Source organism: Rhinoderma darwinii, chromosome 12 (assembly GCF_050947455.1).
Source record: "Rhinoderma darwinii isolate aRhiDar2 chromosome 12, aRhiDar2.hap1, whole genome shotgun sequence".
Classification (NCBI taxonomy): Eukaryota; Metazoa; Chordata; class Amphibia; order Anura; family Rhinodermatidae; genus Rhinoderma; species Rhinoderma darwinii.
In genome coordinates, this window is record NC_134698.1 from 15,590,917 (window position 1) to 15,606,542 (window position 15,626).

At 47.6% G+C, this 15,626-nt stretch overlaps 1 protein-coding gene across 1 annotated transcript; it reads left to right on the forward strand.

Annotated features, from left to right (window-relative positions):
* The first annotated feature begins 4,736 nt into the window (after nucleotides 1-4,736).
* On the forward strand, nucleotides 4,737-11,824 carry LOC142664411 (fibrous sheath-interacting protein 1-like). Its single transcript, XM_075843482.1, has 5 exons — nucleotides 4,737-4,906; nucleotides 5,555-5,717; nucleotides 7,350-7,442; nucleotides 9,230-9,399; nucleotides 11,627-11,824. Exons 1-5 carry the CDS (start codon nucleotides 4,742-4,744, stop codon nucleotides 11,822-11,824), a joined length of 789 nt encoding a protein of 262 aa, XP_075699597.1. The 5' UTR covers nucleotides 4,737-4,741.
* Nucleotides 11,825-15,626: the final 3,802 nt, after the last annotated feature.

Below are 15,626 nucleotides of genomic sequence, written 5' to 3' on the forward strand. Positions count from 1 at the left end.
ATTGAAAGCAATGGGCAGACGTTTGTCTGTTCACACGAGGCGTATATTTACGCGCCGCTGTCAAATGACGGCGCGTAAATAGACACCCGCGTCAAAGAAGTGACCTGTCACTTCTTTGGCTGTAATTGGAGCCGTTATACATTGACTCCAATGAATAGCAGCGCTAATTACGGCCGTAATTGACGCGGCGTTCAAGCGCCTGCACATGCCGTTACGGCTGAAATTACGGGGATGTTTTCAGGCTGAAACATCCCCGTAATTTCAGCCGTTACGGACCCCCGCCGTGTGAACATACGCTATGTTCACACGGAGTATTTTGGGGGAGGAATATCTGCCTCAAAGCCCCAAACGGAATTTTGAGGCAGATATTCCTCCCCCAAAATACTCCGTGTGAATAGCAATGATCGCGCCGTTTTTCGCCCGCGGCCATTGAGCGCCGCGGGCAGAAAACACGCTTTCTCCTGCCTCCCATTGAAGTCAATGGGAGGTCGGAGGCGGAAGCGCCCGAAGATAGGGCATGTCGCTTCTTTTTCCCGCGAGGCAGTTTTACTGCTCGCGGGAAAAAGACGCCGACGCCTCCCATTGAAATCAATGGGAGGCGTTCTCGGGCCGTTTCTGCCGAGTTTTGCGACGCGGTTTCCGCGTCAAAAAACTCGGCAAAAGACCCCGTGTGAACATAGCCGACTACAACCCCTAAAGATACGCCACTGGATAGGTTTAGATACATTGTCTCAACAGACAATATCACACATAATGAGATTAGATTCATTGTCTGAGCAGACAGTATCACACGATAGGCTTAGATACCCCAATTCAGCAAACAGTTTTACACATGATAGGATTAGATACAGCAGCTCAGCAGAAGGTATCATACATGATAAGCTTAGATACAGCAGTCCAGAAGACAGTATCACACATGATAGGCTTAGATACACCAGCTCTGCAGACAGTATATTACATCATAGGATTAGATACAGCAGTCAAGTGGACAGTATCACACATTATAGGATTAGATACAGAGCCCTAGCAGACAGTATCACACATTATAGGATTAGATACAGAGCCCTAGCAGTCAGTATCACACATGATAGGCTTAGATACAGAGCCCTAGCAGTCAGTATCACACATGATAGGCTTAGATACAGAGCCCTAGCTGACAGTATCACACATTATAGGATTAGATACAGAGCCCTAGCAGTCAGTATCACACATGATAGGCTTAGATACAGAGCCCTAGCAGACAGTATCACACATTATAGGATTAGATACAGAGCCCTAGCAGTCAGTATCACACATTATAGGATTAGATACAGAGCCCTAGCAGTCACTATCACACATGATAGGCTTAGATACAGAGCCCTAGCTGACAGTATCACACATTATAGGATTAGATACAGAGCCCTAGCAGTCAGTATCACACATTATAGGATTAGATACAGAGCCCTAGCAGTCAGTATCACACATGATAGGCTTAGATACAGAGCCCTAGCAGACAGTATCACACATTATAGGATTAGATACAGAGCCCTAGCAGTCAGTATCACACATGATAGGCTTAGATACAGAGCCCTAGCAGACAGTATCACACATGATAGGCTTAGATACAGAGCCCTAGCAGACAGTATCCCACATGATAGGCTTAGATACAGAGCCCTAGCAGACAGTATCCCACATGATAGGCTTAGATACAGAGCTCTAGCAGACAGTATCACACATGATAGGCTTAGATACAGAGCCCTAGCAGACAGTATCACACATGATAGGCTTAGATACAGAGCCCTAGCAGACAGTATCACACATGATAGGCTTAGATACAGAGCCCTAGCAGGCAGTATCACACATGATAGGCTTAGATACAGAGCCCTAGCAGACAGTATCACACATGATAGGCTTAGATACAGAGCCCTAGCAGACAGTATCACACATGATAGGCTTAGATACAGAGCCCTAGCAGACTGTATCCCACATGATAGGCTTAGATACAGAGCCCTAGCAGACAGTATCCCACATGATAGGCTTAGATACAGAGCTCTAGCAGACAGTATCACACATGATAGGCTTAGATACAGAGCCCTAGCAGACAGTATCACACATGATAGGCTTAGATACAGAGCCCTAGCAGACAGTATCACACATGATAGGCTTAGATACAGAGCTCTAGCTGAGAGTATGACACATGATAGGCTTAGATACAGAGCTCTAGCTGACAGTATCACACATGATAGGCTTAGATACAGAGCCCTAGCTGACAGTATCACACATGATAGGCTTAGATACAGAGCCCTAGCTGACAGTATCACACATGATAGGCTTAGATACAGAGCCCTAGCTGACAGTATCACACATGATAGGCCTAATTACGCGGCAGAAAAAGCACCGAAAACTGTTTGTTTGAGTGCCGTGTGAGCAAGGCCTTACAACGTTATGTGCGCTGCGCCAGAAGAGGCCCTGACCTGGAGCGAGGAGGGTGAGGGTATGTTCACACCTGCACGTCCGTTACGGCTGAAATTACGGAGCTGTTTTCAGGCAAAAACAGCTCCTGAATTTCAGACGTAATGGCATGTGCAGGCGTGTTTTACAGGCGTAATTGGAGCTGTTTTTCTATGGAGTCAATGGAAAACGGCTCCAATTACGTCCCAAGAAGTGACAGGCACTTCTTTGACGCGGGCGTCTTAAAAACATGACCGTCGACACAGAACATCGTAAAACCCATTCAAATGAATGGGCAGATGTTTTGCCGACGCTTTCAAGCAGTATTTTCGGCCGTTATTCCAGGCGTAAAACGCCTGAATTACGTCCGTAAATAGTGCGTGTGAACCCAGCCTAAGTGTTCTGTTACTGTAGAAATAGAGGCACGTGTAGTTTACTACATAGGCCACAGTTACTAGAGTACCTGTGGAAAGACATGGTGCGGGGGCAGGGGCTATGGACCCCCCTGCCACTATGTTCTATAGAACCACAGGGGGTTTGAGTGCTGTGGCTGTACGCACGGCCACTCTCCTTGTTCACACGTCACTAAAAAAACAAAACGCTGTGTAAACGTGTCAAAAACACTAATGTTTTTGTAAAGCACTTTTTAAACTACAGGCGTTTTTGACGTGTTTTCGTCACGTTATTTGACGCGTTTTTTGCACGCTTTTGTATGCTAATACAATACACTTTGTCACTATGACACAGGCAGCTGTATGGCAGGGTTCACACAGAGTTTTTTTGCAGGCGGAAAATCGGCCTCAGAATTCCGTTTGGAATTTTGTGGCAGATTTTCCTCTGCCTGCACGCCGATTTTCGCTGCGTTTTTCGCCCGCGGCCATTGAGCTCCGCGGGCAAAAAACGCAGCGAAATATGCTTTCTCCGTCTCCCATTGATGTCAATGGGAGGTCAGAGGTGTAAACGCCCAAAGATAGGGCATGTCCCTTCTTTTTCCCGCTCGCGTTAAAAAAAAACACCTCCGCCTCCCATTGAAATCAATGAGAGACATTATTGGCCGTTTTTTGGCGCCGTTTCCGCGTAAAAAAAACTCATCGAAAAACTCTGTGTGAACCCCCCCCCCCCCGGTATGTTCGCACGCTTAATAAAAACAGCCCCTGATTTTCAGCCGTTTTTTTTAGCAACTCATGTTTTTCGCTGCGTTTTTTACGGCCGTTTTGGGAGCTGTTTTTCTATGGAGTCAATGAAAAACTGCTTCAAAAAGGGGCTCGAGAAGTAACATGCACTTCTTTTTCGCGGCCGTTTTTTTTTACGCGGCCCTTTTTCAAAAACGCCCCGTCGGAACAGAATGCCGTTTTTCCCATTGAAATCAATGGGCAGATGTTTGGACGTGTTCTGCTTCCGATTTTACGCCGCTGGAAAACGTCAGAAAATAGGGCATCACATAGTGTGTCCTAACAGCAGGCTTATCGAATAGGCAGCCCTGGGGTCCTTTCTAGGTCCCCAGGGCTGACAGCAGAAGGTTCCCCGCGATCAAAGAGGGGAGTCCCCTTTGATCTTGCCTCGGTCACGAACCGCGGCGATCAAAGGGTTAAACAGCTGGGGCCGGAATTGTTTTTCCAACCCCAGCTGAGTTCAGGCGGCTGCTCTAAGTTGCAGCTCCTGCTTAGGGAATGAGCTCTCCCGGGAGAGCTCATATGCCTTTTCTACAGTGACGCCAAAAGACGTCGCTGGGGACCCGCACTGCCTTTCGTCAATCGACAGTGGGCGGTCAGGAAGGGGTTAAAGGGCCACAGTTTTTGTCATTTTGCTAAATATTATATATATTTGAGAAAGGTTATTTATTATGGTCTCCTATTATTTTACGGGTTTTCCAGGACGGGATAGGTCTTCTTTAAAGGGGTTGTCCCATTTTCATACCCTATTAAGGAATTCTGAATTAATAGAGGGGGGTCCCCTGTTTAGGATCCTGTCGGCCATAGTGGAGAGCGGTTACAAAGAGCGTCTCTCGCTCTGGAGGACCTGTCCGGCATTACACAGACAACCTATTGATATGAATAGGCAGTGTGTAATGGTAAATTTCCCCTGTGGTGGCGCTGCAGGGAAATGTAACACTTACTGCCTGGTTTCCTCACAGATTACAGTTGATCGCTGACAAATCTATACAAAAACAGTGAAGTAAAGTATTTATGCCCAGATGGTAGGGGTAAATGTAGACATTAGATGGTCGGGGTAAATTAGAGGGCAGGGACTTGGGCATCATGTGATATGTTTTTGTTTTAATTCAGGACTATTCGTTCTCTTCTTAGTGGAGATGGATATTATGAAGGGAAGCTTGGATGACATTTCCAGACCTGCCTCGGTGTCTCGTTCCCGTCCCGGAAGTCGCTTGTTAACTTCATTCCAAGTGGATAAACAAAAAGTGAACTCCTCACCGTGTTCTCTAGAAGTGTTGACGCCGGAGCCTGGGATATCACAGGTAAAATGTCTTGGTTTGGCGGAAGTATCTCAAAGTTCAATATTAAAGGCTATGGGCTCATACACACGGCAAAGCCACACGCACAGACCCTATACGTGTCCCTGTGACGTATTGTGGAACCATAGACACCACCGTATTCTTCTCTCGAGGCATTACCTATGTAGGAGAAAGAAAGAAAGGATCCAGCGATGTATAATAAATGTGGGGAAACTCGGTTTCCACTTTTATTAAATGTGAACAATCGATAGCGGACACAAGAAGAGTAACAAGGTGGTTAGAATGGCAAATAAATAGAAGGCTACGCGTTTCGAGCATGATCTGTGCTCTTATTCATGGCTAATTCAAGTCAATTACCTATGTAATATGGCAGGGTATGCGGCATGCCATGATCTTTTTGGTATTATATCGGAGGCACGCAACTGTACGCTATACGGTATCGATATGAGAAGGTACCAGCACCCTCTGGAGTGCTGGAGTATATACATTCAGCCAATCAGAATGTATCTGTCATACAGGCAGTTTCTTACATTTTAGATTTTTATGGAAAAGCCAACGAACGTGGTTAGTCCTGCTCGAATACGGACTGTAGAATCCACAAGTCGTAATGTATCGGCACATATTAATGCCAAGACGTCTTCTGATAAACAGTGGGATCTTACAATGACTTCAGATGATGAACAAGAGCGTTCGCCCAAACTGTGTTCAGAAGACCGTGGTGATGGGAAGACCTCTCAGAGTCCGACAGGGATCAATGTGGAAGCATGCCGAGAAGAAATCCCGGAGAAGAGGACCTGCCCATCACAAGATCCAGGTAGACACTTCACGTCTCCAGTTTTGGGGTTTTTCTCCTGTGAATTGAATAAAGAATTTGCTCCCGTAACTCCAAGACCCTAAATGTCCCCAGCAAAATCTCACCCTTTGGAATGGCACATTCGCTGTGTCCACATTATGAACATTGGTAAGGGGGTAACATAAGGTGTGAGCAGGTATATAATAAAATAAAGGCTATGATGCTCGAGATTTATAATGATAGGCGCAAATGATATACCTGCTCAAAAACAAAAATGCTACAGAATAATTCTCTCACATGTAAAATGCATCTTTGAGGGGGGGTGGTATTGGCAATTCTGGCGGGTTGGGGGAGAGGATTAAATCTTTTGTATTATTTTTTCCTATTTTTGAAGTATACACACACACACACACACACACACACACACACACACACACACACACACACACACACACACACACACACACACACACAATGGCCATTATATTAGAGACACCCATCTAGAAGGGCATTGGTCCTGCTTCGGCCTTCAGAAACGCATTTCGCCATGGCATAAATTCCTCTAGGTGTTGAAATCGTGCTGTGGAAATATTGGCCCATGCGGGCACGATATCTTCTCACAGAATTACCATTGGGTAAACCGCTGCCATGAAGAGATGAACTTAGTCGGGCACAATGCTTAGGTGAGCCCTACTGTTTAAACCTCAAACCACAGGTATCAGAGGAGCCAGGGTATGCCCAAAAAAAATCCCCACGCCATTACTCCACCTCCACCAGCCTGAGCTGTTCACCCCTGGCAGGAAGCGTTGCCCGATTCATGCTGCTTGCGCTAAATTCTGACCCTCCTATTAATATGGTGCCACAGAAATCTGGATTCATCTGACCTGGCGATGTTTTTTCATTGCTCAGTGATCTGATTTTTTCCCTCTTTTGCCCACTGGAGTCTTGTCTTTCTGTTTTCCTAAAATGGCAATGGAACTGGAACTGGTCGCCTGCTGCTATAGCCTAACCGTGCCGGGGGACGACGTGTTGTGTGTATGGACACGTTACATGTAGGACCAGTGTTGTGTTCGGCTGCAGTCCGCTGTTCATCAGAACGATTCTCGACATCTTCCTCTGACGCCTTTCGTCGTCGAGTTGCTGACGTCCACGGGATCCCCTTTCGCGGGATGTTTTTCCTCGATCACACTATTCTCAGCATTCTCTTGACACCGTTTCACGAGAAAACCCCACAAAGTTGGCAGTTTTTTTAAATACTGGTCTAGCACCGATGACCATTCCTTTTTGGATTAGCTCAGATCGCTCGATTTTCCCATTCTAATGTGAATTCACACTGGAACGGATCCACGGAAAACGTGGTCACTTGATTTTATGCTCCAGTCCGGGGTCACATGTCTAATTTCCAAGCAGAGAAGTTCAATCGTGAAAGGGCCGGTGTCTCTCATAAATTGGCCGTTCAGTGCGTATGTACTTGGGGACACACCAGCTCTCCGTTTATGCTTACAAAGCGTAGGACCCACTTTATGATGTCCATATGCCCTAAAAAGTCATATGGGCAGGATTTCTCCTTATGAGACACAACCCCTTTAAGGGCCTTTCATATATTTTTCTCTTTTTAAATTTAAACTCTTGTTCTATTTTTGCTTTTTTTAGTTGCCCGTTTTGGAATTGAAAAATGTAAAGATGAATTACAAGACATTTCCGCTGATGAAGATGATGAAACGACTGTGAAAAACTGTATAGAAGGTGACTAGTAGGGCCAGTTCGCACGTTGCGTAAATACTGCGGATTTCGCGCAACGGAATTAGTTGCGGAAAATCCGCAGCAAATCCAGTAGCAGCAAAGCGGATGAGATAAAACAAATCTCATCCACACGCTGCGTAAATACTGAGCGGAAAAAACGCTCAGAAATTGACCTGCGGTGCGGAATTTTATTGCGCAGCAAGTCAATTGTATTTACGTAAATGCTGGTTATTTGTTGCGGGATTTCCCCATTGAATTTAATGGGGATGTAAATCCCGCAACAAATAGCAGTTGTTGCGTTTTTTGCGGCGGTTTCGCAGCGATCCTGGTGCAAAAAACGCAACTCAGAAAACAAAAAATATATTATACTTACCTAGGAGTCTGTGTATCATCCTCCTGGGATGATGCTTCACCCCATGTGACTGCCGCTGTAGCCAATCGCAGGCTGTAGCGGTGGTCACATGGATGAAACGTCATCCCTGGAGGCCGGCCTGGATGACGTCAGAGGGCCGGCCTCCTGGGATCACGCTTCATCTCATGTGACCGCCGCTGCAGCCAATCACAAGCTTCAGCGGTCTCCTGGGATCAGTCGTCACCCAAGGGGGCTAGCCCGCTAGCAGGCCGTCTAAGTGCTGCAGTATTTCGCAGCGGACATAGTTTGGTACGGTTTTCCGCCCGGAATTCCCTGCGGCGCACAGGGCGGATATGCTACGTGCTTTTACGCAGCGTATCCGCCCCGTGTGAACTCAGCCGCAAAGTCCGCTTCACGAGGTTGCTCAGCATTTTCTTTTTGAATGTCCTTGATTGGGAAGGATTTGCGTACGCCGTGATCTACATTCCTCCAGATAGTCAAGACGTCTTTGATCTCCTAAACACTTGATAACACTTCAGAATTGAGACGAGTCAAACATAATAGACCCATTTGGCTATAAACGGGAAAAAAAAAAAAATCCTAAACGTTGCGATCAAATGACGGAACAAACATTTTCTAATAAAACTGTTTGGCAGTGAGTTCTCAGAAGCGAAGCTTTGATACTTGGCTGATGATACGCAGCCGGTCTGATCCGTATAGAACATATGTGCAGCACATGGGTCTATCTTCATATGTGGCACCGGATTGACTTCTATAGACCACATCAAAAAGTCTGCGATAAACTGGATCCAAAGGAGAAGACATTATTTCAACCGCTTAGCAGGCTGGGCTTGTTCTAGTTATGTACGGTATTCACTGTAGACCTCTATAGAATACAGATATGTCTCCCGATTCCACCATAAGCATGTACGCTTGGCTCGGTTGAGAGCGCATATTTAGGTTAACCCCTTAATGGCGCAGCCAATTTTAGTTTTTCGTGTTAGCTTTTGACTGACAGATGCCTCTATTAGGCATCCATCACAGACTTCTATTTAATGTATACATTCGGAGCTTTTCCCGGAAAAAACTTCCAACTGAGACCATGAACGAAGGTGTAAACATAGCCTTAAAGGGGTTGTCCAAGATTAGAAAAACAAGGCTGCTTTCTTCCAAAAACAGCGCCACACCTGTCCGCAGGTTGTGTGTGGTATTGCATCTAAGCCCCATTCACTTCAATGCAGCAGTGCTGCAATACCAGACACAACCAATGGATAGGTGTGGCGCTCTTTCTGGAAGAAAGCAGTCATGTTTTTCTAATCTTGGAACAACCAAGCTTGATAGACTTTGTTGTGTCTTGTTTAGGGCCTGAGGGGCCGTTCGTGACACAGGGATTCTCTCTTTCATGCCAGCTTTGCTTTATATCTCCGTGTTCTGGCAGGCTCCACTAAGCAGTCTCAAAGTACAGAAGACAAGATTGACCCCAAATTGGAAAAAGCCATTAAGAAGATGAAAGTGCTGGATGAAATTTTACTTAAAAAGGTGGCAAAGGAGAAGGATGTTAAAGCTCAAGGTCTGGAGATCCATAAACAGCTGTGGGATGAACTCCAGGTAGCTAAATGTGCCCCAGTAACACTAGTAAAGGGTGTAAGGGCATGACCACACATGGCGGAATTTCTCCGCAACTGTCCGCATCCATGCCGCACAGAATCTGCGTTGCAGATTCTGCTGCGGATCTGCACAAAATGTGCAGTACATTGATGCGGACTAGCTGCTGCGGACTGCGGGAAAAGTGCTTCCCTTCTCCCTATCAGTGCAGGATAGAGAGAAGGGACAGCACTTTCCCTAGTGAAAGTAAACGACTTTCATACTTACCGGCCGTTGTCTTGGTGACGCGTCCCTCTTTCGGCATCCAGCCCGACCTCCCTGGATGACGCGCCAGTCCATGTGACCGCTGCAGCCTGTGCTTGGCCTGTGATTGGCTGCAGCCGTCACTTACACTGAATCGTCATCCTGGGAGGCCGGACTGGAGACAGACCCAGGGAGTTCTCGGTAAGTATGAACTTATATATTTTTTTACAGATACATGTATATTGAGATCGGTAGTCACTGTCCCGGGTGCAGAAACAGTTACTGCCGATCGCGTAACTCTTTCAGCACCCTGGACAGTGACTATTTACTGACGTCTCCTAGCAACGCTCCCGTCATTACGGGAGCCCCATTGACTTCCTCAGTCTGGCTGTAGACCTAGAAATACATAGGTCCAGCCAGAATGAAGAAATGTCAAGTTAAAAAAGCAAGACGGATCCGCAGCACACATAACATGTGCATGACAGCTGCGGACTTCATTGCGGAACTTTGAATCTCCATTGAAGTCAATGGAGAAATTCCGCCATGAGTCCGCCACTGCTCCGCAACAGACAGAGCATGCTGCGGACACCAAATTCCGCTCCGCAGCCTATGCTCCGCAGCGGAATTGTACGCATCGTGTAAACGAACACTGCTAAATTAAAGTGAAAGTCAATGGAGAAACGGCTCCGCTGCGGATTAACGCTGCGGAGTGTCCGCAGCGGAATTTAAGTGAAATTCCGCCATGTGTGAACCCGCCCTAAGTGTGCTCCCCAAACAACAGGTCTAGTCAGGGGTGGAGGGGAGCGCAGGGTGTATTCACATGGTGCGGTTTTGCCGCGTTTTGTGTCACAGAAAACTGCATAGAAAAACTGCATGCCGTTTTACCAAGATTTTGCTGATCCGCAACGTTTTAATCCACCCCTAGGCCGGGTTTCCACGTAGCGTAAACGCTGCAGAATTTCCGCAACTGAATTCTGTGAGGAAATTCGGCACCATATACAGTAGCAGCAAAGTGAATGAGATTCAGGAAATTTCGTGCCCGCGCTGCGGAAAATACTGCAGCGTCAACGTTAATAAATTGACCTGCGGTGCGGAATTTAATTCCGCAGCATGTCAATTTATGCTGCGTTTTTGTTGATTTTCCGTTACGGGTTTTCCCCATTAAATTCAATGGGGATGCAAAACCCGCAACAGAAAGCCAAGCGTTGCGACTTTTGTGGCGTATTCGCAGCAACTACGGAAAAACATAAATCATACTTACCAAGAACGCCCTCCTTCTTCCTGCAGTCCTGCCTCCTGGGATGACGTTGCATCCCATGTGACGGCTGAAGCCAATCACAGGCTGTAGCGGCGGTCACATGGGATGAAACATCATGGCCGGCCTGGATGATGTCAGAGGCCAGCCCCCGCGGATGACGTTACATCCCATGTGACCGCTGAAGCCAATCACAGGCTGTAGCGGTGGTCACATGGGATGAAACGTCATGGCCGGCCTGGATGATGTCACAGGCCGGCCTCCGCGGATGACGTTACATCCCATGTGGCTGCAGCCAATCACAGGCTGTAGCGGCGGTCACATGGGATGAAACGTCATGGCCGGCCTGGATGATGTCAGAGGCCGGCCTCCGCGGATGACGGTACATCCCATGTGGCTGCCGCCAATCACAGGCTGCAGCGGTCACTCGGGCTGCAGTGTCATCCAGGGAGGCTGGACCGGACTGCAATGGAGGGACTGGTCGCTATAACAACGGCCTACGTAAGTATGAGTGGTTTTCACCACTGCTTTTCGCGCCGGAGATTCCGTCTGAAAAAACGCACCACAACGTGGTGCGGTTTTCAGACGGAATGTACTGCGGGTTCCAGGTCGGATGCGCTGCATGGTTTTTATGCAGCGAAACCGTCCCGTGTGGAACTCGGCCTTAGTGGTACAATTGTCATCTAAGAACATGTTCAGACTATTCTGATTTCTTATTTGTGCTCTGTCCAGTATGTGTCACAGTCTTCAGCACGCAGCCATGAGGAAAATGTCAATACCAACAAGTTTCTGGCGCTGACTCCGCAGCTGGATGACCCTGAAGGTAAGACGGGCCATATTCAACCATGTCTACAGTCAAAGCCGAAAATTCTAATTCCCACCTATTCCCCCGTCATAAGGTCCAGGAAATGTGTGACAAAATGTGTTTAACCCCTTCACGACATCTGCCATATATATACAATGGAGGTCGGGTATGGAAGTATGGAACAGGCTCACGGGATGCCGTTTGTGGTTAACACCTAGATGCCGGAGTCAAAAGTCCCCCAGTTCCGCCATCTTTGTACTCCTACGAAGGACTTCATGGGAGACTTGTCGAATCATGATATACTGCAATACGTTAGTATTGTAGTATATCATGAAAGTGATCCAACGATCGCTGGTTCAAGTTTCCTAGGGAGACTAGTAAAAAAACGCTTAAAACTGTTAAATTAAGTTTCTTAATATATAAAAAAAAATATGAAATTTTTGAAAAAAAACATGAAATTTAAAAAAAAAATACCTTTTTCCTATTTGTCCCCAAACACAATGTAAAAAATTAATATAACTGGCATCATAGGATCTTTAATCCCTTAAAATACAGATTTCCGGCTAATCTGGCATTGCAGATGTTTTTTTTCAAGTAGCAGATTACCAGGGATTTAGGTCCTATAGGTTCTGGACTATAGAGATAAGGACTAAAGTAAAAGTCCCGGATCAGAGAATAACTTTGGGACTTGGCTACTTATCAAAGAAGGCGGAGAGGACCGAACGCCAGTGCAAGTGGTATACAGTTTGAGTAGTTGAGGAACGCGTGGCACCGCACCCTCCCGCAGTATTGTCCATTCATTGCACTGAAGCCCCCTACATTTCATCATGAATGCCCGGCAACGTTGGGTTCATTTCATGAATGCGTTCCCTCTGGGCATGAACACTTGCCAAAAACTGTGGAAAAAGTTTTCTGCCTTTGCCTTGGTCATATCGGAGATGACAGACACTTACAATGGAAAGCTTGGGATGCGGGCAGGCTTACTATGGCAAGGTCAATGTCACCTTGGAAACTGTATTGTACATTTTTGATATTCATTGACAAGTGAGAAGGAAATGTGAAGCTGGGCAGAAAAAGTAGGAAAAACCTACTGACTGCTGGATGTAAGCAATGCACTTGTGGTGACCGGGCATCTATGGTGGCATCCAGCAATCATATGTCCTATTCATGGGACTGAATCATGAAGTAGCTGCGTCTGGGTGGCACATATATCTCAACTTAGGGATGAGTAAGAGGGACATGGTATATGAGGTAAGGGGGGCAAATATTTCAAATCTTTTTAATGTTTTAGGGTCTAAAGGGCTCCCAAAACAGTAGCAGCCACAATGCCTCCATAACAATGCCCGCAGCAGTACCCTCTAAAATATTGTCAGTTACAGTGCCTTCATAACAGTGCCGGCCATAGTGCCTTCATAACAGTTCCAGCCAAAGTGCCCTCATAACAGTGCCAGCCACAGTGCCCTCATAACAGTGCCAGCCACAGTGCCAGCCACAGTGCCCTCATAACAGTGCCAGCCACAGTGCCCTCATAACAGTGCCAGCCATAGTGCCCTCATAACAGTGCCAGTCACAGTGCCCTCATAACAGTACCAGCCACAGTGCCTTCATAACAGTGCCAGCCACAGTACTTTTATAACAGTGCCAGCCACAGTGCCTTCATAACAGTGCCAGCCACAGTGCCTTCATAACAGTGCCAGCCACAGTGCCCTCATAACAGTGCCCTCATAACAGTGCCAGCCACAGTGCCTTCATAACAGTGCCAGCCACAGTGCCTTCATAACAGTGCCTTTATAACAGTGCCTTTATAACAGTGCCAGCCACAGTGCCTTCATAACAGTGCCAGCCACAGTGCCAGCCACAGTGCCTTTATCACAGTGCCAGCCACAGTGCCTTCATAACAGTGCCAGCCACATTGCCCTCATAACAGTGCCAGCCATAGTGCCTTTATAACAGTGACAGCCATAGTGCCTTTATAACAGTGCCAGCCACAGTGCCCTCATAACAGTGCCAGCCACAGTGCCTTCATAACAGTGCCAGCCACAGTGCCTTCATAACAGTGCCAGCCACAGTGCCTTCTTAACAGTGCCAGCCACAGTGCCCTCATAACAGTGCCAGCCACAGTGCCTTCATAACAGTGCCAGCCACAGTGCCCTCATAACAGTGCCAGTCACAGTGCCTTCATAACAGTGCCAGCCACATTGCCCTCATAACAGTGCCAGCCATAGTGCCTTTATAACAGTGCCAGCCACAGTGCTTTCATAACAGTGCCAGCCACAGTGCCAGCCACAGTGCCTTCTTAACAGTGCCAGCCACAGTGCCCTCATAACAGTGCCAGCCACAGTGCCTTCATAACAGTGCCAGCCACAGTGCCAGCCACAGTGCCTTCATAACAGTGCCAGCCACAGTGCCTTCTTAACAGTGCCAGCCACAGTGCCCTCATAACAGTGCCAGCCACAGTGCCTTCATAACAGTGCCAGCCACAGTGCCTTCATAACAGTGCCAGCCACATTGCCCTCATAACAGTGCCAGTCACAGTGCCTTCATAACAGTGCCAGCCACAGTGCCAGCCACAGTGCCTTCATAACAGTGCCAGCCACAGTGCCTTCTTAACAGTGCCAGCCACAGTGCCCTCATAACAGTGCCAGCCACAGTGCCTTCATAACAGTGCCAGCCACAGTGCCTTCATAACAGTGCCAGCCACAGTGCCTTTATAACAGTGCCATTATAACAGTGCCAGCCACAGTGCCTTCATAACAGTGCCAGCCACAGTGCCTTCATAACAGTGCCAGCCACAGTGCCCTCATAACAGTGCCAGCCACAGTGCCCTCATAACAGTGCCAGCCACAGTGCCTTCATAACAGTGCCAGCCACAGTGCCCTCATAACAGTGCCAGCCATAGTGCCCTCATAACAGTGCCAGTCACAGTGCCCTCATAACAGTGCCAGCCACAGTGCCTTCATAACAGTGCCAGCCACAGTACTTTTATAACAGTGCCAGCCACAGTACTTTTATAACAGTGCCAGCCACAGTGCCTTCATAACAGTGCCAGCCACAGTGCCTTCATAACAGTGCCAGCCACAGTGCCTTCATAACAGTGCCAGCCACAGTGCCCTCATAACAGTGCCAGCCACAGTGCCCTCATAACAGTGCCAGCCACAGTGCCTTCATAACAGTGCCAGCCACAGTGCCTTCATAACAGTGCCTTTATAACAGTGCCTTTATAACAGTGCCTTCATAACAGTGCCAGCCACAGTCCCAGCCACAGTGCCTTTATAACAGTGCCAGCCACATTGCCCTCATAACAGTGCCACCCACAGTGCCTTTATCACAGTGCCAGCCACAGTGCCTTCATAACAGTGCCAGCCACATTGCCCTCATAACAGTGCCAGCCATAGTGCCTTTATAACAGTGACAGCCATAGTGCCTTTATAACAGTGCCAGCCACAGTGCCCTCATAACAGTGCCAGCCACAGTGCCTTCATAACAGTGCCAGCCACAGTGCCTTCATAACAGTGCCAGCCACAGTGCCTTCATAACAGTGCCAGCCAAAGTGCCCTCATAACAGTGCCAGCCACAGTGCCTTCATAACAGTGCCAGCCACAGTGCCCTCATAACAGTGCCAGTCACAGTGCCTTCATAACAGTGCCAGCCACATTGCCCTCATAACCGTGCCAGCCACAGTGCCTTCATAACAGTGCCAACCACAGTGCCTTTATAACAGTGCCAGCCACAGTGCCCTCATAACAGTGCTAGACACAGTGCCTTTATAACAGTGCCAGTCACAGTGCCCTCATAACAGTGCCAGCCACAGTGCCTTCATAACAGTGCCAGCCACAGCGCCTTCATAACAGTGCCAGCCACAGTACCTTCATAACAGTGCCAGCCACAGTGCATTCATAACAGTGCCAGCCACAGTGCCCTCATAAC